The following is a 27430-nucleotide window of genomic DNA, read 5'->3' on the forward strand; positions in this document are numbered from 1 at the left end:
ACCCAGCTGAAAAAAGAAAACGAAACGGCGAGGTCCATGGGGGCCCTACAGCTGAGGGGAATGAGGCGAGGCAATCCCTCGAGGAGACCCTACGGTAGGGGAGGAAGCCAGCAGGGGGCGTCGCACCAGACGTTCCAGCAGGATCAGCAGGGTGATAGTCACGGACAACAAGGTCAACAGAAGCAAAACTGGCAGTACCAACCTCTGGGTCAGTCCTTTCGCGGGACAGGGAACGGACGTGGCCAGAGGAGGAGAGGGGTTGACCAGCCCTCATCAAAGTGACTCAGCACGCAAGAAAACGCCTACCCTCGACATGCCCCCAAGGGTGAGGCGCGGTACAGTAGCATCAGGGGGGAGAGAATATTCAAAAGCCTACGAGCATACAACACCAGTAGGCGGAAGACTGAGGTTCCACCTTCAGGAGTGGCGGCGTATAACCACAGACAAGTGGATACTGAACGTCATGCAGTACGGATACGGAGTAGATTTGGAGAAAAAGCCTCCAAACAGAAGACCGAAGGGAAGGCAGAGATCGGCTCAAGAACTGGCCCTACTCAGAGAAGAAACACGGGAACTTCTAGAAAAAAGAGCCATAGAGGCAGTGCCGTTCAGAGAACGCAACAAGGGGGTCTACTCAAACTACTTCGTGGTCCCGAAAGTAGACGGAAACCTCAGACCCATCCTGGACCTGCGGTACCTAAACAAGTTCATCAGAACGCAGAGGTTCAAAATGACTTTGCTGCAGGAGGTACTGCCCCAAATAAGAGACGGGGACTTCATGGTCACCGTGGACCTCAAGGATGCCTACCTGCACATCCCAATAAACAGAAGACACAAGGGCCTTCTAAGATTCAACATCGACCAGGAACACTACCAGTTCACAACCCTGGCCTTCGGATTAAAATCGGCGCCAAGGGTTTTTACAAAATGCCTGTCGGCAGTAGCGGCCCACCTACGAAGGCAGGGGATCCATGTCTACCCCTACTTAGACGACTGGCTGGTCAAGGCAAACTCACGCGAGAGGCACGCAAAACGCGTAACAGACACTCTGACGAATCTGGGGTTCTCGATTCACTGGGGGAAGTAATCACTGGAACCGGAGCAGGTGAAGATTTTCCTGGGGGCAAAAATCAACTCCCTGAACAGCACAGTGGTGCCCAGCGACAGGAGTACAGATGCCCTACTGAAGGAGACGAGGCTCTACCAGAAGGGGCGAGCTCTGACAGTGAGGTCAGTGAGCAAGATGATGGGGATGATGGCGTCGTGTATCCAGCTGGTGCCGAATGTACGCCTGCACATGAGACCATTCCAGGAATGGCTACAACAGCAATGGTCACAAGCAAACAGAAGTTGGGAGGATCTAGTGGTTGTTACGCGCGCAGTGCAGGAGGAGATAACTTGGTGGAACAGAGACAACATGACAGCAGGGAGAAGCCTGACACCACCAAACCCAACAATGACCATTACCACGGACGCATCCCAGAAGGGATGGGGGGCGCACATGGACAACCTGAGTGAGGGGTCTGTGGGCTCCAGCAGATGCGGTTCGCCATATCAATTACCTCGAGTTGAAAATCCTGCTAGCCCTGAAGGCATTCCAGAGGCACCTGTACAACCAGAGGGTGTTGGTTCAAACAGACAACACCATGGCAATGTTCTACATCAACAAGCAGGGGGGGACACAGTCGTTCCGTCTCTCCTCTCTGGCACAGGAGATTTGGAGATGGGCCATACCTCTCAGGATAGATCTACTGGCCATTCACCTACCGGGGAAGGACAATGTGGAGGCAGACTGGCTAAGCAGGCAGACCTCGGCATCGCACGAGTGGGAGCTCAATGGCCAGGAAACGGAGAAGCTTTTCCGGAGATGGGGAACTCCCACAATAGACCTATTTGCAACACGCCAAAATGCAAAATGCCAAAGCTTCGCGTCCAGGCAACCAGATCAGCTATCCAAGGGAAATGCCCTATGGATAAGCTGGTCGAGGACATTTGCCTACGCCTTTCCACCGATACCCCTGTTGCACAGAGTGCTCGACAAGTGCAGAACCCCAACATGACTCTGATCCTAGTGGCTCCGCAGTGGGCAAGGCAGACATGGTTCTCACAAATTCAAGAAATGGCACAGGGCAATCCATACAGGTTCGAGAGGAGAAGGGACCTGCTCTCCATGCAAAACGGAGAGGTCCTGCATCCAGAGCCAGAGACCCTCAACCTGGCGGCATGGCTCCTGAAGACCTAGAGTTCGCGCACCTTAGATTGCCTCCTAGCACTATGCGCGTGCTACGAGAAGCAAGGAAACCAACTACACGAAAATGCTACAGCGCAAAATGGAAGAGATTCACTGTGTGGTGCAGAAAGAAGGGCCTGCAAAACAGAATGACAAGAGACTCAACAGTGCTGAGGTACCTCACACACCTAAAGAGTAACCTCTGCTCGAGCTCACTAAGGGTACACCTAGCGGCGATCGTTGCCTACACCAGAGGTGAAAAGGGTGGAAGGTTCTTCACTTCGCAGGTGGTGAAGAGATTCATGGAGGGAGCCAAAAGAATGGCCCCTCCTAAAAGGTGGCCGCCGCCGGCATGGAATCTAAACGTGGTTCTGACGGAGCTCATGAAGGCGCCGTTTGAACCCATTCACAAGGCCACACTGCAAATGTTGACGATGAAAACCGCCTTTCTGGTGGCCATAACCTCACTACGCAGGGTGAGCGAGCTTCAAGCACTAACACTACAGGAACCCTACATTCAGATTCACAAGGACAGGGTAGTCCTGAGGACAGACCCACACTTCATGCCCAAGGTGGTGTCGGCGTTCCACATGAATCAGAGTATTCAGATACCAAGTTTCTTCCAAAACCCGACTTCGAACGCTGAAAAGGCCCTGCACACCCTCGACGCTAGAAGAGCGGTGATGCACTACATTGAGAGAACCAAGGAACTCAGGAAGTCGAAACAGCTGTTTGTGTCCTTTGCTACTAGCTTCATGGGTAGGCCAGTGACTAAGGGAACCATCGCTAGATGGATTGCCCATACTATTCAATTGTGCCACAAACAGGCTGGACAGGAGCTAGCGAAGGGGCCTCAGGCTCACTCCACAAGGAAGAAGGGGGCCACCGTTGCCTTCCTGGCGAACACGCCTATCCAGGACATATGTCTGGCGGCTACTTGGGCATCTGTGCACACGTTCACGAAACACTACTGCATGGACATTCAGATGAACAAGGAAGCACAGGTTGGACAGAAAGTGCTTAAGCACATTTTCAACGACCAACGCTCATCTACCACCCAGCCGCCACAAAATTAGGAAAACCGCTACCAAGTCTATGCACAGCATAGTGAATCCAGAAAGATTCACGCTGCAAAACGAATAGTTTCTTACCTGTCGGTGTAGTTTTGCAGCTTGAAGATCTTTCTGGATTCACTAGCGAACCCACCCACCTCCGCCAGGAAGATGAGGCTGGAGGAAGAGGGGGTAAAATGGAAAAGATCAGAAGGAATGAAAACGTACAGAAAAATGGACAAGAAGGATTAATCAATCGCCTAGGGTTAAAAAAAAAAAAGGGAAAAAAGAACCCGAAGATGGCGCCCCAAAGGTGGGACTTCCGCAGGAAGCACGACGACGTCACGGGAGGAGCACCAAATGGTGGGTCGTCGCCACCCACCTGGGCTACAAAAAAACAAGAAAAAAAAAAACAAAGAAAAGACTACGAATCCGGACCCATCACAAGATCGCGGAATAATGCACAGCATAGTGAATCCAGAAAGATCTTCAAGCTGCAAAACTACACCGACAGGTAAGAAACTATTCGTTCTACTCTAAAGTGGCATAGTGGACAGTAGAACTCTGGGTTCGAATACTACCTCAAGTGGTTATACTTACTACGAATATTCTTCCCATCTCATTTTGTGTGTTTGATTTAGAGCCCTAAGTGGCCAGGGGTATACCAACATGTGTATCCCTGTGGCACTGGAACTAAGCTGCATTCAAATGAAAAGACCTGGTCCATTTGAAAGCGGTTCGGGGCTGCTTGTGTCCTAGTTGACGACCTGGCCTGGCAGTTCAGACTGGACTGTTCCCTTTGGAGCAGGACCAAGACTGATTTGCATATGGCTGGGTCCAAACTGAGAAGGCATGGTGGTCAAAAGAATGATGGGTTGTAATGCTGCCCCAATCACTTTCCAATGGCTAGACTTACTGCAATCATCCACCCATCTTACCGCTGGGTTTAGTCCCGCCCACCCAGATTACTTTGTAGTGCAAACTGCTCTATTGCTCATGCCAGGGGCAATGCTCCACCACCTGAATGCTGCTGGGAAGAGGGTAGTAGTAGGATCCACCACCCACTGGAGAATAGGTACCTTCGGCCTCCTCTCCCGTTACGACTGGGCACAGTGAGCTGAGATGCGGGAGTTAGTGAACCATCTCCCCGGGGGTTCAGGAATAGGGGAAAGGCGTTCGTGACCAAAAGGACCATATCCAATGCCCCTACCCGTTGCACCCTTCATGCTGCTAACACTGCGTCGGGAGGCGTCAACACTAGTGTCCTCATCCGGCACCATGCTTGCCTCTGCATTTCGGACATCAAACCTAAAGTCCAACAGCATCTGCTCAACCTACCTTTTGATGGCAAACTTCTCTTCAGTCCAAAGTTTGACCACGTCCTAGTAAAGATTAAAGACACTGACACCACCTAAGCAAGCGATGCCCTTCAGACCCCAACACCTCGTGCTCCTTATAGAGAAACCACATTATTTTCGGCTCCAAAGCTGCCTCCGCAAAACCTACCCCCTCCTACCGCAGTCAGTGGCAGTCCTAGCATCAATAGGCACACAGACGGTACACCAGGGAGGCCTACAGGAACAGCAAACAGAGGGGAAGGGGTAAGAAAGATTCTCTGAAATGGGCTTCCGTCTCTGAACACTGACTCAGTCTCCCCCATACCCCAGCCACACACCGATAATAATTGATGAGGGCAAACTGCACGGTTTGCTCGTTGGCAGGAAATTATATCAGACAAGTGGTTTTTAGAAATGGTCTGCAAGGCTACAGTCTACAACATCTTACATCCTCGCCGAATATCCCACCCCACAACCATACGCTCATCGTAGAGCATCTCAACCTTCTGAAGGAAGAGGTCCTGTAAGAAACTGGCTCTATATATACTGCACCAAAGTGAGGTACAGTGTGTACAGAGTCCAAGAGTCCCCAGATGTTTGGCAGAGGATAAAGTTAGATAGAACCTTACTCGCTAAAGTAGTAGCTTGGTCGAGCAGTAAGGCAGTATCAGAGGACCGTGTTAACTGAACTCCAGGCCAATTGTGTTTGTACAACAATATATACTGTTTTATTTTCTAGAACCAAGCAAGCCCGGCACAGGTAAGCATTAAATACTTTTCAGTAATCAGTTACTGGATATAGAACAGTTTGAAAATGCAATAGAAATTGTACTTTGTTTGATTTACAGTGGACCTTTAGTATGTAACACTTAGCAAATACAGTACATTGAAATGAATAGGCTTTTTCAGTAAATTGCAGGTAAGTTACTTTTTACGTTACTTTTCTAACTCCGTGCTGGATACCTAGATTCAGCACTGCGACATTTCCTGCAAACAGTTAAGTAAACACGTTTTGTTTATTTGTGCGATTTTTAAAAAAATAATATTTTTAGGTTTCAAAACTCCACACAAACTTTTTGGAGAAAAAGTGTCAATGTTATCCTATGGAAGGAAAACAGGTTAACGATTCTCAGGTAAGCAAACTGCTGTGGGAGTTAAGGTTCTGAGGTTAGACTCTGGGGTCTCCCAGGGTCAGTGATGCACTATTGTTGCACCCTCAGCGGCACAAGTCGGCCGGGTTTCAGAGTGTTGAGGCCCAAAGTTATCCAATGGGTGATAGGGGGCCTCCGGTTGGTGGCTGCTGGCAAAGCTGCTAGGGTTAAGGTCAGGGCAAATGGGGAAACAAAGTAGGACAGAAGGTGCACCCTCAGCCGCACTGGAGCGGCCGGGTGCAGTGTGCTGTTTCGACTTCAAGCGCCCTGTTTTCTTTGGAAAACCTCCGGTTTGTAAAAGCACTGCAGGCAGGGAGACAAAGGACTCCTGAGTGGGACCACCACTTGGAGAGGTAAGTTGGGAAGTTAAGGGTTGGCTAGGCACAATCTGTTTGAGCGCACAAGGCCGTGGGGCGTCTTTTGCAGGGGTGCCTTTTGGGGTCGGATCTTCCTACCATCTCCTGGTCGCAATTACGGGGGCCTTCTGGATTTAGGCTGCATTTGTCGGCTTGAGGCAGGTCAGGGGTCTCCTGATCTCTGGTCAGGATCGCCGGGGTGACCTTGTGGTGGTTTTCGGCTCGAGCAGGGTTCGGCGGGTGCAGTGTGGGCTGGATTTGCGGTCTCCGGCTGGCACCAGAAGCTGCAGTTCAAACACATCCGGTGTTCACAGGAGATTCAGTCTTTGAAGTGAATGCAGGCAGGTCCTCCAGGGTTTTTGAGGTTGCTGGCCGCTGGACACGCCATGGTTTGGCAGAAGCAGGTTCGAGGAGAGACAGGCCTGTAGGGCTGGGACATCGTCCTCTTGTTTGCTCTGCACGGCTCTTCATCCTTATCTTCTTTTCTTGTCGTTTCTGAAACTAAGGAAGGAAGTTTCAGGGTGCCCCATAATACTAAATTTAGGGAAGTTACAGGTAGGTAAGGGGCAGGGACCAATGGGTCCCTTACCTGGGGTGGGTACACCCTGTGAGAAAGTGGCTCTGTATATACTGTTCCCAAATAGGTACAGGGTGTACAGAGTCCACAGTCCCCAGAGGTTTGGCAGAGGCTAAAGTTAGATATAACCTTACTCTCTAAAGTGGTAGCTTGGTCGAGCAGTAAGGCAGTATCAGAGGACAGTGTAACGCATTTTGTTGTACACACTCAGCCAGCAAATGGTCTCACACACTCAATAACTGAACTCTAGGCCAATGGTTTATATATAAAAAAAATATATGCTTGTTTTATTTTAGAACCACCAATAGGTATTAAAATATACTTTCTCAGAACGAGATGCTTTATATAAATACTTTTACAATATGGAATTGACTTTTGTAGAAAGTTACAAGTGGTTGCAATAGGCAACACAATCTTAAACACAATAGTGCAGTGACTTCAATGGAAGTTTCAAGTTATTTGCCACAGATTACTTTTAGGATTACTTTTGGAATTCCAGGACTGGATCCTAGCTTCAGTCCTGGGACAGTACTTGGAATCAAGTGCTAAAAGTCGAATTAATTACTGTGATTTTTAGACAATATTTTGCCATTTTAAAAGTTGACACTTAGAAAATATTTCATAGGAAACAGTCAATGATTCCCTATGGCAGAAAATTCAAGTTGCAGGTATAGTATGTTCTCGTTACTTTTGTAATCCAGTACTGGGCTCCTAGACTCAGTACTGCGACCTTTATCCAAAACAGGTAAGTAATTGCGTTTTCAGATATTATACGATTTTTAAAGAATATTTAAAGATTGCAGAAATTGACGCACAAGAAATTTCACAAACAGTCAATGATTTCCTATGGGAGAAAATTGGGTTACTGGTAAGTACAGTTGTAAGTATTTTTCAGAGTCAGTGCTGGGCACCAAGATCCAGCACTGGGAGCTCACCTAAGAGCAGGTGAGTATTTTCGTTTTCGTTACTCGGCTGATTTTTTGTGAATATTTTAAGATTTGAAAAGTCCACACTTAGAAGAAATTTCAGGAAAAAGCCAGTCAATGTTACCCTATGAAGAAAATAGAGTTATCGGTTTAAGGGTAAGTACTCAACTGGCAAATTTAAGGGTTCGAGGCATGTGGGCTGCTGAATTCATATCTGTGCATAGATCGCCGCCTAGTGTTGGGTCCGGATGTTTGCACGTTGTTGTCCTGGAAGAGTCTTCGAAGTATCCTTGGATAGGTGACTCCTCCCCTGGACTACAGTGCGCATGGGCATCCTCTCCATCCTCAGATTGTTTTTTTCCGCCATTGGGTTCGGATGTGCTATCTTAGCTCAAGTTAGGAAAAAATTTTGTCGAGGCCTTTAGTTCGCGTCGGTACTGTTTATCGATCGGTTTTCGATACTCTCTGTTAGTTTACTAACTTCCAGCACCGACTTTGTTCGCATTTACCTGTCCATCAACTACTTCGACGATGGAATCGAGGACGCCATTCAAAAGGTGTCCGGTATGTAATGCGAAGTACCCACACATCGACGTCCATCCGGTGTGCAACAAATGCCTTTCGCCGGACCACGACGAGTCGACATGTATGGCCTGTGCCCGGTTCCGTTCAAAGAAGACTCTGCGGAATCGTCGAGCGGCGAGGCTCGAAGCGCAGCACGCGGCACCGGCCCCAGCTGACATCTTCGACGACGCGGACGACGTCGAAGAAGTAGAAGTCTTACCCTCCAGTCCCGTTTCCGACCAAGAACCCGGATCGGACGAGGCCGACGAGTCACTCTTCCACAGAGGTGAAGACGACACCGAGGTAGGAGACGACGAGGAGGCCTTAGGGGCCGAAGAGAGTAGCTCCGATGATGAACAAGGCCTACCTGTTCAAACCGAGAATTCACCAGTGCCACAGACTATGGCTCCGGTCGAGGGATCGCCTTCGGGCCTTACCCGAGACCTATCACGCAGTCCTTCGGCCCCGCCCTCGGGCCCGGCCTCGGACGTTCAGCGGCAGCCATTACCGCTTAAGCCAGCTGGTTTCCCTTCCACGAAACCGAAACCGAAAGCTGCTCAGGTTCCTACGAAACCGAAACTGAAAGTGGCGCTAGTCGGATCGAGGCCTTCAACACCTTCGACGCCGGCGCACCGTGTCGGCACCGACCGCACCAAGGGGGACTTCGGTGCCGAACTCGAGACGGGCGACATGGGAGTCGACAAACGGAAGAAGGCCATCGGCGCCGAAAAACCTGCTCGGTTACCGGCGTCGACGCCACCGACACCGAGGGCCGTCCCGCCTGCTACGCCTCGCAGCACCCCCTCGACGACACCGAAACCTCACGTGTCGAAGACGTCGACGGTGATCTCCGCACCTCGGCTCGATGCACCACGGGCGCAGAAGATATCTGCAGCCGCCTCGACGACCCTGGCGGGGGCCACGACCTCTAAGGCGCCCCGAGTACGGCCTGGCGCAATGCCAGGCTGCAAAACCAAGGCTGCCCTCCAGGACCAGTCGGGTTCGATCGATCCAGCGGTTTCGTCGGTGCCGACCAGCATTACCTTCGGCTTGCCTCCATCCACAATCCCGAAGGCGTTTCAACTCAGGACACAGGCCACCAAAACTGCGGTTACGCCTGTCGAGCCGTCACCGTCACGCGTCATCGACGCCGACACTGGCAGGATGATTCTCCACGACCGAAGGATAACTTCGGAACCGCCATTGGAACCTTTCAGGATCCCGCTAAAGAGGAAGCTGCCTGTGGACACAGAACCTCTCCTGTATGAACCCTTTCATTCACCCTACCAGGATCCACACCGGGCCTCCCCCACACGCTCCGACACGGATGCATTGGAGGACTACATGGGTGAACAAGTCCCCTACCATGTGGACACGGACCCTGATGACCAGCAGGACCCTGACCAAACTTGGGGCGACCCTGCAGACCCCAGTGCACCTCTTGATGCACAGGACCCACAACTATATGGGGCAAAAACGTCACCCACAGAGGATACTGCGGCGTTCAACGCTCTGATTGAACGGGCGGCGAACAACCATGATGTACAGCTTCACTCTGATATCATCGAAGATGACTTTCTAATGGACACCTTTGCATCCTCAGAAAGACATGTAAAGACTCTGCCAATGTTGAAGGGGGTCCTTAAGCCAGCCACTGACATTTTCAGGGAACCCACCAGGGCACGAGTGATAAACCCCAGGATCGATAAGAAATACAGATCAGCACCTGGGGATCCTACTTACATCAGAGGACAATTACCACTCGACTCCATCGTTGTGGCGAATGCCCGCAAGAGGGCACACTCGCAGACAACGGGTGACGCTCCTCCCCCGGACAAGGAGTCCAAGGTGCTGGAGACCTCCGGCAAGCGAGTTGCCGCACAAGCTGCAAGCATATGGCGCATAGCTAACACTCAAGCGCTCCTCGCTCGCTACGATAGGGCGCACTATGACACAATGGAGCAACTCCTTCAACACCTCCCTGACCCCTACAAAGAAGGTGCAGAAATCCTTATCAGAGAGGGACAGCTACTCACAAATGCTGCCATCAAATGTGCACTAGACGCTGCTGACACGGCTGCCAGGGCCATCAACACTAGCGTCATCCTACGACGTCACGCCTGGCTACGTATCTCAGGATTCAAGCCTGAGGTACAAAACAATATCCTTAATCAGCCTGTCAACCCCGACTTTTTGTTCGGGCCTGAGGTTGACGCCACCCTCGAAGATAAAAAAGGACACGGACACTGCAAAGTCCATGGGCGCCCTACAAACTCAGTCCTTTCGGAGCGGCTCCTTTCGTCGCCCCGGAAACAAGGGAGCAGGCAGAGGACAGGGGTCACAACAAACATATAACAAGGGTAATACGCAGACCACCTACGATAAGAACACCCGAGGTGGCTATCGTGGCTCCAGTACCAAGGGCAGAGGACGTGGCTACGGCAACACCAGGTCCTCCCCCAAGAACAAGCAGTGACGCCCTCTCCTTTCCTCCCGACCACATAACACCTGTCGGGGGAAGGCTACAACGGTTCCTGTCCACGTGGAACTCCATCACCACGGACAGGTGGGTCAAAGATATTATAAAATACGGTTACTGTCTGGAGTTAACTTCCACTCCACCCACAATACCACCAAGAAACCGTCCTATGTCTTCAGAGCACTTGACGCTCTTACAGCAAGAGGTAGAAAGTATGCTTCTAAAAGGCGCTATCGAGGTCGTACCCGTCCACGAGCGGGGCACGGGGGTTTACTCCCTCTACTTCTTAATTCCAAAAAAGGACGGGTCGCTCAGGCCTATATTAGACCTGAGACCCCTGAACCAGTACATTCTTTCGGAGCACTTTCACATGCTCACTCTACAGCAAGTCCTTCCGCTTCTCCAGCAGGGAGACTTCCTAGCATCACTGGACCTCAAGGATGCGTATTTTCACATACCCATCCACCCCTCACACAAAAAATACCTCAGGTTCACTGTTCAGGGGCAGCACTATCAGTTCAAAGTCCTTCCCTTCGGCGTGACAACAGCGCCCAGGGTTTTCACAAAGTGCCTAGCTACGGTGGCGGCACATTTACGGAGACAGCACATACACGTCTACCCCTACCTAGACGACTGGCTCGTTCAAGCGAGATCGGCCCAGCAATGTGCAAGCCACGTGTCCCGTACCATTCACCTTCTTCACAGTCTGGGATTCTCACTAAATTACCCAAAGTCTCATCTCCAGCCCGCACACGTACAACAGTACCTAGGTGCGACTATAGACACTCTGGCGGCCACAGCTCAGCCAAATTTAGTGAGGATCAACGGCATACAAGCGCTGATCTCCAAGTTCAGACCCAACCACTCGCTTCCAGCGCGAGTGTTTATGCAGTTGATAGGCATGATGGCCTCCTGCATCTTCATAGTCCCGCACGCGAGATTACATATGCGCCCACTTCAGGAGTGCCTAGCACGTCAGTGGAATCAGGCTCAAGGACAGTTGAAAGACCTAGTGTTGGTGAGCGGTCGGGCATACAACTCTCTGCATTGGTGGAATCCACAAAACCTTTGCAAGGGCCGACCGTTCCAAGAGCCTGTTCCACAAATAGTACTGACAGCGGACGCGTCTCTCCAGGGATGGGGAGCTCATGTACTCCACTACACAGTGCAGGGACTATGGACGACACAACAGAAGAAGATGCACATCAACCTTCTGGAACTGATGGCAATCTTCCTGGCCATGAAGGCTTTCAAAGTACATCTGTGCAACAAGGTCGTGTTGATCCGGACGGACAACATGACCGCAATGTACTACATACAGAAGCAGGGAGGGACACACTCTCCACAGTTGTCTCATCTGGCTCAGAGCATGTGGAAGTGGGCCATTCAGAGGAACATGTTCCTCATGGCGGAACACCTCCCCGGCAAGGACAACCAGATGGCGGATCTGCTCAGCAGACACAGCCACCAGATGCACGAGTGGGAGTTACACCCATCGGTACTCCAACCGTACTTCCAGGTGTGGGGTCACCCAGAAATAGACCTATTCGCGACAAGCGAAAACGCAAAATGCCAAAGCTTCGCCGCCAGATTCCCACACCCGCAGTCGCAGGGCAATGCGATATGGATGAACTGGTCCGGCAAATTTGCGTACGCTTTTCCTCCAGCACCGTTGATACCGCTGGTGGCTCGCAAACTCCGACAACACTCCCTGACACTCGTCCTAGTTGCTCCCACGTGGGCACGCCAGCCGTGGTACACCACCTTCCTCGAACTTTCCGTGGTACCGCATCAAAGGCTGCGGATCAAACCCGCGCATTTGACGCAGAACCATGGAGAGGTTCAGCACCCAGATCCGCAACAGCTGAACCTGGCGATCTGGCTCCTGAAGTCCTAGAGTTTGGCTATCTCAATCTGCCACCTGACTGTATGGACATCATCAAGGAGGCCAGGAGACCCACTACAAGAGCTTGCTATGCAGCCAAATGGAAACGGTTCGTCATTTATTGCGGTAATAATGACATTAACCCGCTGGACGCATCCATCCACAACATCATATGTTACCTCTTACACCTATACCGATGCAATCTGGCGTACACCTCTATACGGGTCCATTTGACCGCAATATCAGCCTATCTGCAAACCAGGCAGCACCTCTCTCTCTTCAGAGTGCCTGCCATCAAAGCATTCTTGGAAGGACTCAAACGAGTCATTCCACCTAGTCACCCACCGGCTCCAATGTGGAACCTCAACTTGGTCCTCACACGCCTGATGGGTCCACCCTTTGAACCTCTACACTCATGCGAGATTCAATTCCTTACCTGGAAAGTAGCCTTCCTGGTAGCGATCACTTCCCTAAGAAGAGTTAGTGAACTCCAGGCACTAACCGTTCAAGAGCCATTTATTCAGGTTCACGCCAACAGGGTCGTACTACGTACCAACCCCAAATTCATGCCCAAGGTAATATCGCAGTTCCACATGAACCAGACTATTGAACTGCCCGTTTTCTTCCAAAACCCACAAACTGTTGCAGAGAGGGCATTACATACACTAGATGTACGGAGGGCCCTCATGTACTACATCGACAGGACTAAACCCTTCAGGAAGACAAAACAACTGTTCGTTGCCTTTGCCCCACACCACAAAGGTAACGCCATCTCCAAAGCAGGGATAGCCAGATGGATAGTTAAGTGTATTCAAATCTGTTATCAAAAGGCAAAACGCACATTAACTATTCCACCACGAGCCCACTCAACACGCAAGTTGGGGGCTTCCATGGCCTTCCTAGGAAACATTCCCCTGCATGATATATGCAGAGCAGCCACATGGTCCACTACACACACATTTACAAAACACTATTGCGTAGATGTGCAGTCAAAACAGCAGGCAGCTGTAGGACAGGCTGTTCTCAAAACTCTTTTTCAGACCGCTGCAGCTGGCACGGGTAGCCGCCGCCAATAGAGGGCACTGCTATGTATTCTATGCACAGATATGAATTCAGCAGCCCACATGCCTCGAACTGAATATGCTACTTACCAGTATGCATCTGTTCTTGGCATGTAGGGCTGCTGACATTCATATCGCCCTCCCTCCTCCCCGGCGCCTGTCGCAGCTGCAGCTCTCAGAATTACTGCAAGCATGGTCATCACTTTCTGAATCTACTCCATCACTGCCACAATGGCGAAAAACAATCTGAGGATGGAGAGGATGCCCATGCGCACTGTAGTCCAGGGGAGGAGTCACCTATCCAAGGATACTTCGAAGACTCTTCCAGGACAACAACGTGCAAACATCCGGACCCAACACTAGGCGGCGATCTATGCACAGATATGAATGTCAGCAGCCCTACATGCCAAGAACAGATGCATACTGGTAAGTAGCATATTCATTATGTGCATAGACTCAGGGTCCCGCAGGGTCAGGTAGGTACAGTTGGTTCACCCTCAGCGGCTCTAGGGCGGCCGGGTGCAGAGAGAGTTAGGCCCAATGTTATCCTATGAGGGATAGGGGGCCTTGGTTGGTGGCTGTTGACTAGCAAGCCACGCGGCTGTGGGAGCTGGGCTCCTGGTCACTTACTCAGGGCAAGTGGGGAAGTAGGTAGGTGTAGAGGTTGCACTGCCAGGGCCACTCGGGCGGCTGGGTGCAGGGTGCTTTTGAGCCTTCGGGCTCTCAATTGATTTCAATGGGAAATCTCCGGTTTAGAAAAAGACTGCAAGCTCGGGGACGAGGATTCTTCAGGTGCCACCACCACTTCGAGAGGTAAGTTGGGTAGTTGGAGGATAGGTAGGTACCCCGGTATTGGGCACAGGGGACTGTGGGGCGCCGCGTGCAGGGGTGCCTTTTGGTGTCGGGAAATCTTACCCTCTGTTGATTGCGGTAGGGTGGGGCACCTTGGTCTGAGGCTGCAGGCTTCTTCAGGAGTGTCGAGGGAGGTGTTTGGGTGCCGGACTCTGGGTCACAGTCGCCGTGGGGTCGTCATCGTGGTCTTTGTTCACTCCGATACTGGCCAGGCTTGGCTGGTGCAGTGTGTGCTGGGTTTGCGGTTCCAGGCAGCTGCCAGGGATTAGAGGTAGGTTTTGAGTAGAGCCTCTACTCATGGGAGTCCCAGGTGCTTAGAGCCAAAAGGTAGCCAGGTCCTCCGGGGTTTGTGAGGTTGCTGGCCACAAGAGGTGCCGGGTTGTAGCAGGAGCAGGTTCGTGGGTCGACAGGCCGGTAGGGCTGGGGTCAAAGCAGTTGGTGTCTTCCTCTTCTTAGGAGCTGCACGGCAGGTCTTCTTTCTTCTTGCTCTTCTTTGTATTTTGGAATCTGGGGAAGGAAGGTTCAGGGTGCCCCTAAATACTAGATTTAGAGGCGTTACAGGTAGGTAAAGGGCAGTGACCAATGGGTTCCTGTCCTGGGGTGGGTACACCCCCTATTCTGCCTCTCTCCTGTGGGAGGGGGGCAGTAGCCTAGTCCTGATTGGGTAGGGCTTCCCATCTTCAAGATGGCGAGAGCCCGGAGATGTGCTTCACCTCGCCTCTCCCACCTGAGGGGTGGGATTTGCAGGCTGGCACAACCCCTGTCCTTATTTGGGGTTTCCGGCCAGGCTTCCCGCCAGAGTGGGGGTCAGAACCGGTGGGGTTTAGTTTGCTGGGTACATCAAGTGGCCTGGAGAAACTCACAGAAGCTTCCCTCTGCCCATCCTGGGGGAGGAGACCTAGCACCTCGCCCAGGATGTGCATTGTTGCATGCCCAGGAGAGCAGGGGCTCTCCTACCCAGGGGTCCAGCAACATGTCTGCTGTGTGGCAGCCTTGGCAACCTCTCAGACCAGACGTGGATTGTAGGTTAGCTGTAGGAGGGCATCTCTAAGATGCCCTCTGGGGTGCTTGGTACATTAAATCCCACGCTGGCATCAGTGCGGGTTTAATGTGCTGAGAAGTTTATACCAAACTTCTCAGTCTTCAGTGTTTCCATTATAGTGCTGTGAAGTTCGTGTTTGACGAGCTCTCAGCACCATGTAGTCTTAAATGGCAGCACTGCACTTACAGTAAACCAGGAATGGACCTGGGTACTGTAGGGGCACAGGGCTCATGCTCCTGTGCCCACACCACTGGCATAGGGCACCCAGCTAGAGGGGTGGCTGATGTATGCCAGGCAGTGTAGGTGGTGGGCATGGCACACAGGGATGTGTGCCAAGTCGACACTCAGTTTTGTCCTATACCCAGACACTCAGCCTGCAAGGGCAGTGTGTGTGTGTTAGGGTACAGGGCCTCTAAGGGTGGCACAAGGAGTGCTGCAGCCCTTAGAGGCCTTCCCTGGTCACAAGGCCCTGGGTACCTAGGGTACCATTTACTAGGGGCTGACATGTGGCCAGGGTTTGCCAATTTGGGTTTGAGGTTTTTAGGGAAGGAACATAGGCCCTGGGCACCTGATTGGCAGGAGTCCAGGGTACACTCAGAGCACATTCAGCAATTCAGTAAAAAGTGGGGGCATACCATTCAAGAAAGATGGCACTTTTTCACATAGGCCAATTGTGTTTGTATAAAAATATACTGTATATTTTTTAGAACCAAGCAAGCCTGTTGCAGGTTAGCATTAAATACGTCTCAGTAATAAGTTACTGGATATAGAACAGTTTGAAAATGCAATAGAAATTGTACTTTGTTTGATTTATGGGGGAGCAGTAGTATGCAACACTAGCCTATTCATTCCAATGTACTGTATTTGCTTTTTCAGTAAGTTGCAGGTAAGTTACTGTTTACGTTACTTTTCTAACTCAGTGCTGGAATTCAGCACTGGAATTCAGCACTGGGACATATCCTAGAAACAGGTAAGTAATTACGTTTTGGTTATTTGTGCGATTTTTTTTTTTTTTTTTTTTTTTTTTTTTTTTTTGAAAACCTTTATTTCGAAATTCAGGACACAGCTATTCAGCCGACAGCCCGAGGGTTCGGCAGCATTGCAAGTTAGATACAGTAATGTGTCCCAGATACAGTACGATGAGTAATGCAAAGGTCCAATTTTAAATAAACACAGAAAAAACACACAACAAACCCCAGCAAGGCAGAAACATTGAAATCCCATGGCGAAAGCCCCCAGGGGAGGCAGGACCCCACTCATCTACTAAGTATAAGACTGTGTGCGGAGGAAGAAGGGGAACAGCAGAGGCCCAGAACGGTTACCAAAACCAAACTGTGCTGGAAGGTAGGTCAGGGGGAAAGCTGTTCCTCGGGAGGTTCCAGGTCCGGGGCAAGACATATTCCCCCCCTGTATTGGTTCCACCGCCCCCAGATGGCATGCCACTTCCGGGGGCGACCTCTAGAGCAGTAGACCGTCTTCTCCCTAAACATGCTCCAATCCATGTTCTCCTTCCACGCGGTCAGTGTAGGGGTTCCTGAGGAGCCCCATAATCGCGCGATATCCCTTTTAGCTACCATGTTACCCAGAGTCACCCATTGGGTCTGCGCCTCATCGAGATCAGTGGGGCCCCAGACGTTCAGGAGGCAGCACCGCGCCTCCGGCTGTACCACAATGCCCGTCACCTCCCCCATAACTGCATGGACTCTCCTCCAGAACTCCACAATGACACCACATTCCCAGATGATGTGCAGGAAAGTACCCACCATACCACATCCCCTTCTGCACAGGCCGTCCTCCGAGAATCCCATGTGGACCAGCCTTGGCCCCGTAACATACACCCGGTGCAGTATTTTAAGCTGCACCAGCCTCAGACGCGACGGGATCGCAACCTCCTTAGGCGAAGAGACCGCTGACTGCCAGTCCTCATTATCCAACTCGAGGCCATCCCTGGTCCACTGTTCTCTCAGCCCCAATAGCAAGTCTGCCCGGACGTTTATCAACTTCTTATATATGAGCGAAATCGTGCTCTCGGGCATATGACCATCAAGGACTCGGTCCTCAAGGGGAGAGGACTCCGGCACCTTCTCACCCTCCACAAGGACTGATCGGAGGGCGTGACGCAGCTGGATATACCTAAAATACTCTGAAGGCCCTAGCTCAAACTCAGTCTGCAACTCCTCGAAGGACTTTACCCTCCCCTTATGCAGCACATCTCCCACCTTGGATATACCTATCAGGTCCCACTTATCAAAGCCCTTCGTGTGCCAGAGTCTTCCCAACCGTTCCGATTCAAACAATGGGGTAGCGAGGGTGAGCCTATCCTTCCAGCCCAGCGAGTCGGTCGCCATCTTCCATACGCGCACCGCCACACCTGTGGGCCCCGTGAGGGACGAGTCTAGGGACCGCGAATACAACGCCCTGTAGTAGTTGCCTCCGCGCAGCAGCCACCTATCCATGGCATACCCAGGGCTAAGGGCAGGGCCGTAAAACCCATGGTTGATCGCGCTCAGCTGCGTGGCCCAATAGTACCGTCGGATGTCTGGGAGCGCAATGCCCCCATCGTACCATGGGAGCGTCAACTTTGAAATAGCTATTCGCGGCCGCCCATCCCACAGCAACGTCCTTTGGAGGCCTTCGACCTCCCGAAAGTATTTGGCCGGTACCCAGTCCAAGGTGTTCTGGAGGGCGTAGAGGAAGCGGGGAAGGGACATCATTTTGAACAGGGCCGCACGCCCAACAAGGGAGAGCGGCAGCCTCCGCCAACCTTCAACATCTCGCCTCAAGCGTGCCAAGGGGGGGAGCAGGTTCCTCTCATAGCGCACAACAGGATCCATGGATATAAAAATCCCCAAATACACAAAACCTTGCTGGGCAACCTGTATCGAACATGTTCTAGGGATCGGTGGGACCTCGCCACTAAGAACGTACAAATACGATTTGCCCCAATTAATCACAAGCCCCGAGTTCCTACCGAACGATGCGAGTACGTCACAGACCACTATAAGTGACTTCTTCGGTGAGGCAAGATACAACAGGATATCATCGGCATAGAGCGAAATACGGTCCTCGTGATCAGGCGACCACCGAAGGCCCCGTATATCCGGGTGCCAACGTATCCACGCAGCCAACGGTTCAAGGGCGAGGGCGAACAACAGAGGCGACAGGGGGCAGCCCTGCCGAGTACCCCTACCAAGCTGAAACGGAGTAGATGCCCGACCATTCACCACAACATTCGCTAGTGGCCCCTCGTACAGCAACCGGACCCAACTCACAAACCCGCGACCGAAACCAAACTTGGCCAGCACGGCCCATAAGTATGCCCACTCCACCGTGTCAAAGGCCATCGTGGCATCAAGAGATGCCACAACAGCCGGTTCACGCAGCGTGCCCGCCCTGGCGATGACGCCATGAAGACGCCTAAGGTTCAATGCTGTGTTTCGGTGCGGGATAAAGCCAGATTGATCCGGGTGGACCAGATCGCCAAGTACCCTAATCAGACGGGTAGCCAGGAGTTTGGCCAGAATTTTCGGCTCAGCGTTGAGGAGTGAAATGGGCCGATAGGAGGCGCATCTATCTCGGGGTTTACCCTCTTTATGTATGACCACGATCGACGCCAACCGCTGATCCAACGGAAGGATCCCATCCCCCCGCGCCTCCAAAAACATGGCGCGCAGGTGAGGGGCGACCCTATCCGGGAACAGTTTGTACAGATCGATCGGCAGTCCGTTCGGTCCAGAGGCCTTACCCGAATTCAACGCGCGAATCGCCCCCGCCACCTCATCAACCGTGATGTCGCCATCCAAATCGTCCCTATCTATGTCAGAGAGGCAGGGCAACTCGATATCACGAAGGAGATCAGTCGAGTCTTCGGGCGGCCTGTCCGACACAGAGGAATAAACCCTATGAAAATACTCCGCAAAACACTCCACAATCCCCTCAGGTTCCACAATCGCCTCTCCCCCCTCTCCAATCAACTCTGGCACCACTCTATTGACCCGTTCCTTCCTGTCCAGCCACGCCAGGAGTTTCCCTGCCTTATCTCCAACATCATACAGACGGCCCTGTTGTTCCCTGCTAAGGGTCTTGGCGGCTTCTGTCACCAGGTCCCTATACTCCGCCTGCTTCAAGCAAAGCTCATGCAATGAGGACTCTGTGACCTCCTCCTCCATATCCCCCTCAAGGGCCGCAATCTCCTCCTCCACTTGCCGCACTTCGCAATCCCTCCGATTCTTGGCAGTCACCACCAGGGAGAGGGCCTCCCCCCGAAGCACGGTCTTAAAAGCTTCCCACAGCGAGATCGCCGAGTCCACGGTTCCCAGATTGTCCTTAAAGTAATTATCTACCTTCTTTACCAGGGCGCTGCGCATCTTGGGGTCTCGGAAATACCATGGGTTAATGGGGGCCACCCTCCCTCCTCCCTCCCGACCGAGATCCAGCCGGATCCACACTGGCGAGTGATCAGAGATACCACGTGCCATGTGCCTCGCCTCGGATATCAACGAGGCATGTGCGGCCAGAGTGAGCAGGTAGTCAATCCTGGAGAGGCTACCATGCGCCCCGGAGTGAAACGTGTATTGACTCTGTGTGGGGTGCCGGAGCCTCCAGCAGTCTATCAGGCCAAATGTGTCCAGGAGGTCTGGAAGCCATTTCTGAGCCCCCCCTGTGTCCCTGGGCGGGTATCTATCCAGCAGTCCGGAGCCCACAGCGTTGAAATCCCCTCCCACTACCAGCATGCCCCCCGGGAGAGTCAGCAAAGCCCTGCCCAATTCAGCAAATGTGGCGGCCTGCAGGGCCGGCGGGACATAAACCGAAACCAAAACCAAAGTCCTTCCTTCCCACCGCCCCGCCACCGCCACAAACCTCCCCCTATCGTCAACAATGGTGGAATCCACCTCAAAGGGCAGCGATGCTCTAACAAGGATGCCCACACCCCTGGACCCAGAAGAAAATCCCGAGTGTGCAATGAATTTATACCCCTTCCTATTCAGGGCATAGCACGTATTGCCTATGAGATGCGTCTCCTGCAGCAGTACAACGTCTGGCATTGAGCGTTTCAGAAATTGCAAAACAATCCCCCTCTTAATGCGATCCCCCAAACCATTAACATTCCAGCTTATAACACTTAGGCCTCTACCCCCCATCCTCAAACGGAAAGAGGCCCACCCCACACCCGAGGCGCCACCATGGAACAACCCTGAGGATAATCATCATGCCTTGCAGAAATAAACCCCCCAACAACAAATTCAAACTCCCCATAACTCCCCCCACCCTGCACCCCTGCTGCAGCTTAAAAAGCCCCCCCAACTTGCAGTGTGCCTGTCGCCCTACAAAAACAAAAATCTACAAAAAGTACCCCAAGGGAGGAAAAGAGCACCCCTCGTCCTCCCGCAACCCTCCACAGTTACTGCACTCTGTTCAAATCTTCAAATATGGTCAAATCAAGTCAGGCCGGCTTTGAGATATCAGCCCTGTCCATCCCGGCCACTGTCTCCATGCTCAGCTGTGTCGTCCCCGGTCCGTCGCCGGGGCAAAGCGTCCAGCCATTCGTCGGCCATAACAGGAGAGTCAAAAAAGAATGTCCGATCTTCATGCACCACCCGTAGTCTGGCGGGGAAAAGCATGGCATATTTTAGGTCCCGTTCCCGAAGTCTTCGCTTCACCCCCAGGAAGCTCTGTCTCTGTCTCTGCACCTGCTGGGTGAAGTCCGGATAAAAATTCACCGACGCATTCTGGAAGGGGACTGGGCCCGTCGCCCTCGAAGCTTGCAGGATAGCGTCCCGATCTCGGAAATGAAAGAGCCGGGCGACAATCGGCCGCGGCGGGGCACCCGCCTTGGGCCGTCCGCCCGGCACTCTATGGGCCCTTTCCACCGCAAAAAACTTTCCAAGGCCCTTAGGCTTCAGATGATTGAGGACCAAATCTTCCACAAGCAGGTCCACCGAAGCCTCATCTGAGGACTCCGGGACCCCGATGACGCGCACGTTGTTGCGCCTGGACCGGCTCTCGAAGTCCTCCAGCCGGCGGGCGGCGAGGTCACTCTCGGCCCTCAGCTTCCGGACCTCGTTCTGCAGATCCGCAACCTCATCAGTGAGGCCCGTGGTCTTGTGGTCCAGGTCCTTAACGCGTTCGTTTGTCTTGCCCAGGTCCGAGCGGATCAAGTTGACATCCACCAGGATGGCATCCACCTTATGTGCCAGGGCCTCGAATTGCCGCCCCATCGAGGTCTGCATCCCATCAAGCGCGCCCATGACATCCTGCAGGGAGAGCTCCGGTGTCCCAGGCGAGTCCTCCTTCTGGGCATCCGGCGCCTGGCTCGATCCACTCGGCGATGTCTTCAGGAGGGCGTATCGGTCCATACTGTTGACTTGGGAATACGTTCCCCGCCTGGTGGACTTAGTCTTCAGCCGATCTCCTTCTGCCTTGCCCGACATAATGGACTCCAGGCAGTCCAATGCAGTGAAGACCGTCCCCTCTCAGAGAGAGGTATAAAGAGTGAGCAGGTCCGCCTTGTTCTTCCAAAGTAGCCCGCCGAGCGTCCCCGGGGTTATAAAGCCACCCAGAGCACTACAGTGTCCGGGCAGACAAAGGGAACGAAACTGAAAGTGAAAGAGCGAGGGCCTCCGTCCGACAGTTCACACCTCACCAGGCCGTTGTTGATCAACTAGGAGTCGGGCATCCTGCCAACTCTAGCCCCTGGCATCTCCGGGAGTTAGGCCGCAATCTTTCGCCAGTCATAAGTCCGGTTCCCGATGGACGATCCGACCGCAGGCAGCATCAATCGCCTCCCTGGCAACTCAGCGACACGATGCCATGCATACAATCAGGATTAGAGACAGGATAGTCGACGGAGGGCGCGAGGGTCTCGGGAGCTCTAAGCTCACGCGGCCATCTTGGTCAAGCGCTAGGCTCCTCCCCCCATTTGTGCGATTTTTAAAGAACATTTTTAGGTTTCAAAACTCCACACTTTGAAACTTTTTGGAGAAAATTGTCAATTTTATCCTATGAAAGGAAAGCAGGTTAACGGTTCACAGGTAAGTAACCGGCTGTGTGAGTTAAGGTTCTGGGGTTAGACTCGGGGGTCTCCCAGGGTCAGTGATGCACTGTTGTTGCACCCTCAGCAGCACTTGGGCGGCTGGGTGCAGAGTGCTGAGGCCCAATGTTATGCAATGCGGGATAGTGGGCTTCCAGTTGGTGGCTGCTGGAAATCAGGCCACTGGTAAATGGGGAAACAAAGTAGCACAAAAGGTGCACCCTCAGCGGTACTAGGGCGGCCGGGTGCAGAGTGCTGTTTCGATGTTGGGCACCCTGTTTTCTATGGAGAACCTCCGGTTTGTATAAGCACTGCAGGCGGGGAGACAAAGTACTTCTGGGTGTGACCACCACTTCGAGAGGTAAGTTGGGAAGTTTAGGGTTGGCTAGGCACTCGGTTGGGGCACACAAGGCCGTGGGGCGTCGGGTGCATTGGTGCCTTTTGCGGTCTGATCTTCTTACCAGCTCCTAGTCGCAGTTACGGGGGCCTTCTGGATTTAGGCTACAGGCATCTGCTGGATGCAGGTCAGGGGTGTCCGGATCTCTGGTCAGGATTGCCGGGGAGACCACCTCGTGGTGTTTTTCCACTTGAGCCGGATTCGGTGGGTACAGAGTCAACTGGATTTGCAGTCTCTGGCTGGCACCAGAAGCTGCAGTTTGAACAAGTCCGGTGTTCATGGGAGATTCAGTCTTTGAAGTGAAGGGAGGGAGGTCCTCCCGGGTTTTTGAGGTTGCTGACTGCAGGATACACTGGGATTTCGCAGGAGCAGGTTAGAGGGAAGACAGGCCTGTAGGGCTCGGGCCAAGTCAGTGGGCGTCGTCCTCTTGTTAGCTCTGCGTCCTTATCTTATTTTCTTGTAGTTTCTGGATCTAAGGAAGGTTAAGGGTGCCCCCTAAATACTAAATTTCCCTGGGGTGGGTACACCCCCTATTCTGCCACTCTCCTGTGGGAGGGTGGCAGGAGCCTGTCCCTGGTTGGTTGAGTCCCCCCGCATCCTCGAAGGCAGAGACTTGAGGTTGTGCTTCACCTCGCCTTCCCCACCTGAGGGTGGAGTTGGCAGAGGTGGGCTCACCTCTTTTCCTCACTTGTTTTTCCCGCCGGTTCTCCCGCCCAAAGTGGGGGGTAGAACCAGTGCGGACCAGTTGCTGAAAGTAGCAAATGGTCTGGAGAGGCTCACAGAGGCAGCATGCCTTTGAAGCTTCTCCTTCGTGAACCCTGCCCACCCTGGGGGAAGAGGCTTGACACCTCGTCCCAGGATGTGCATTGTTTCAGCCCCCCGAGAGCAGGAATCTCTCGACCCAGGGGTCCAGGAACATGTCTGGTGGTGGCAGCCTAAGCAGCCACTCAGTCAGGTCCCTAGGAGTTGGTCGAATTTTCAAGGGGCTTCTCTAAGATGCCCTCTGTTGTGCATTTTACATTAAATCCTACACTGGCATCAGTGTGGGTTTAATGTGCTGAGAAGTTTGATACCAAACTTCCCTGTCTTCAGAGTAGCCATTATGGTGCTGTGGAGTTCATAATGACAAACTCCCAGCACCATATACTCTTAATGGCAGCACTACACTTACAGTGCCCAGGAATGGACTTGGGAACTGTAGTGATACAGGGCTAATGCACGTGTACCCTCACCACTGGCATAGGGCACCCAGCTAGAGGGGTGACTGATGTATGCTAGGGCAGTGGTTTGTGGGTATGGCACACAGGGATGTGTGCCATGTTGACTCTTCACTTTGTGCTGCACCAAGGCACTCGGCCTGCAAAAGCAGTGTCAGGCTACAGGGCCTCTAAGGGTGGCACTATAAGTGCTGCAGTCCTTACGGGCCTTCTCTGGTCACAAGGCCCTGGGTACCTAGGGTACCATTTACCAGGGGCTAACATGTGGTCAGATACCAATTGGGTTTAGGTTTCAATGCAGTTTTAGGGAAAGAACATAGGCTCTGGGTACCTGATAAGCAGGAGCCTTGGGCACACTCGAAGAACATCAGCTATTCAGCAAAATGTGGGGGCATACCATGCAAGAAAGAGGGCACTTTCTCACACTGTGTGATTGCAGACATTCAGCGGGATTCACTATGCTATTCCAGTTTCTCATCCAGACATGACTTGTCCATGCCTATCATCGATGAGTTTGTCTTTGAAAAATGGTCAATGGGATGGAGTGTTGTCCTGAATGTGTTTCAGGCCCATGGATCTGGACCACTGTTTGACACGTATCCTTAGCTGAGATAAGTCTTGTGGAAAGCTATTGCTGGAACTTCGAATGGATCCCTGCCAGGCAACCGTTGAAAGCCAGTTGAAAGCAGACTATGCCATCCTCTCTGAAGGTCATTCTTGCGAGTTAAAAATTCATATTGGGTCTTCCTTTCTTTCTTTCTTTCTTCCTTCCTTTCTTTCTTTCCTTCTTTCCTTCTTTCGTTCTTTTTTATTGCCAATTAGTCACGTTGCAATATGCTGCTTCTAGTTTCTTCAGTGTTAGCTTAAAGTAGACTTTTAAAACTAGGCTGGCATGCCAGTGTTTAAAACAGATGCCTTGATTCTGTACCGCATCAGCCCTTTCAACATTCAAGGCAGCCAACTTAATTGCTTTACATTTGAAAATTGTACAGCTAGACCTGGCTTCTATGATGCACACTGACAGTTTAGCTGACTCAAATGTAGTACTCGTGTGCCAAAAACAGTTTTTGTTGCAACCTGCGATTGTCTTGCACTGCAGAGCACCATTGCTGTGGCTCAGTCCCGGTTTTTTGTTTCTGCCATGTATGGGGGTGGGAAAAGCCTTGCTGGGAGCCACATGGAGTGCCTGTAGCCTGCCTGTGCAGTTTTAAGATACTTAATGGCTCACTTATGCAAAGGTCATATGTGAATCAATATTTCACATGCTTAGGGAAAGGCTCATGCAGTGAAGTGCAAGGAGGTCAAAAACATCGGGTACCAAACAAAGTATCCAAGGGCTCATGCGAAAAATGGTTTCTCCTACTAGAATGTATCTTAGCGGTGCACAAGTGTAGGACACATGTAACATTTCCTGACCGGTCTCTCTAAGCTTTTCATTTTAATATACTGTGAAAGTTCATTTGCTTAATCTTTCCCCTCAGGTTGTACGCTCAGCAGCCACTAGTGGGGCTGGGAGTACCACATCTGGCGTGGTTTCGGGAAGCCTCGGATCAAGAGAAATTAACTACATACTGCGGGTTTTGGGTCCTGCTGCATGCCGCAATCCAGAGATTTTCACCGAGGTGGCGACTGGCTGCATCCGCATTGCACTTCCGGCTCCCCGAGGATCAGGCACTGGTAAGTTGGCTTGAAGCTTCATTTGCTTGTACAACCCTTCATTTGCTTGTACAACCCTTCATTTGGATAAATAAATGCTTATGTCTCATTGATATTTTTCCAAAATATGCCTCATTGTAGAAATACCCTACCTCTTGCTCAAGGTGACTTCAGAGTGGCGCTGTAGTGGCAATTTATAGATAACATTTTTTCATGGTACGGTTTGCTTATTTTTTTCTGGTCCCCCAGACGCCAAGGTCTGGTCCTGAATGCTGTTTTTCAAGATGACATTATACAAGTCTACTTCAAACCCCAATGAATTGTGTATGTATTGCTTAGACCTGTAACAGTACCCCAAAATGTGCAGCATTTCTAGAAGCTGTCAAAGGCCTATTATTGTCATGTTTACTGTTTGAGGGTTCACTTGCCGTCATGAACTTGTTTTTGTATTTCTCCGCGACTACACATGGTCTTGTTAGAGCTTGAAAGCATAGTCTTTCTAATCGCAAGAGTAGGTTCAACCCAAACTGTGTTACCACAAACTTATCTCAGTCTTTGACATTTTCTCTGCATGCCACCACCATACTTCCATGCTTTTTGTAAGTTTGAGGATCTTTACAAGTGACACATTCTTGCTATTCGAGTTTGGTTTGCAGCCTGATTGATGCTGTGTCTGCTTCGATTGGTGATGGCGTGGTCCTCCAAAGGTTAGCTTGGGTGAGGTCCTCCAGCTTCTGAATGGATGTTTTCAGGGGATTAGACTCTGCTTTTGTGGAGTTATACAGACTGCTTTAAACAAAAACAACCATAACGTGAGTCTTTCACACCATGAAATGCAAATTTACCAGTGTCAGAGGACATTCTAAAAGTAGCATCAATGGATTGCTAGCCACAGCTTACACTCTGGTTTCAGCAGCCCAAGCTTTTGTACTTGTATAGTAAGAGTAAATCGATGCAGAGCTCAGACATTTCCCATCATGAGATTTTGAGATTCTTAAACATTCAATAGCTGCACCTGTACGTAGATTGGGCCACGTTTACTTTAATTTCTCACACAACAAGCACAGTATTGCCTCTGTAGCTCTGTTTGAATTGAGTATTACACTGGAACCTTGAGTATGTGTAAATTGGTATCGTGCTCGACAGGACTGCTGAAAATAGAAAGCACCGAGTCTAAAACTAAACCCAGCAGATGCTTTAATTAGGAGTTCCTTGAGTTGGGAGTGGAGTATGTGAACCTAGCAGACTTTAGTGCTTTTTACATGTTTTACTTTTTTTTCAATGTAATATATACTCGTGCTTGCAGTTTCAATTTAAATGTGTCCAAAACTAGGTGACTAAAATCCCACCAGAAATCCTGACATACTTGTGATTCTGTCTTGAATAATTTTTCCTAACAGTAAAGCCATATAAATGGTTCTCCAGGTTGTGGTGTTGCTGCTGTTGCAGCTTCCTCTCTTGTGGAACGTACTGTGGATATCCTGAGCAGAAGCTGGTTAGGCTTTTTGTAGACTAGAGCCATATAGGCCCCAGTCCTTCTATGCATACATTGCTTGGCAGTAGTTACACCAACTCAAATGAGTCCCTAATTCACAAACAGTATAGTTTAATATGCTAC

The 27430-nt window shown here is 51.5% G+C and overlaps 1 protein-coding gene across 5 annotated transcripts in view; it reads left to right on the forward strand.

Moving 5' to 3' along the window:
* The window catches only part of HUWE1 (HECT, UBA and WWE domain containing E3 ubiquitin protein ligase 1), a 1878220-nt gene that overhangs the window by 847899 nt on the left and 1002891 nt on the right, over window positions 1–27430 (forward strand). For all 5 annotated transcript variants that reach the window (XM_085629865.1, XM_085629862.1, XM_085629866.1 and 2 more), the window contains one exon: window positions 25638–25833. In XM_085629865.1, coding sequence (XP_085485991.1) covers window positions 25638–25833 — 196 coding nt within the window. The remainder of the gene's footprint in view (window positions 1–25637; window positions 25834–27430) is intronic.

Source organism: Triturus cristatus, chromosome 10, assembly GCF_964204655.1.
Source record: "Triturus cristatus chromosome 10, aTriCri1.1, whole genome shotgun sequence".
Classification (NCBI taxonomy): Eukaryota; Metazoa; Chordata; class Amphibia; order Caudata; family Salamandridae; genus Triturus; species Triturus cristatus.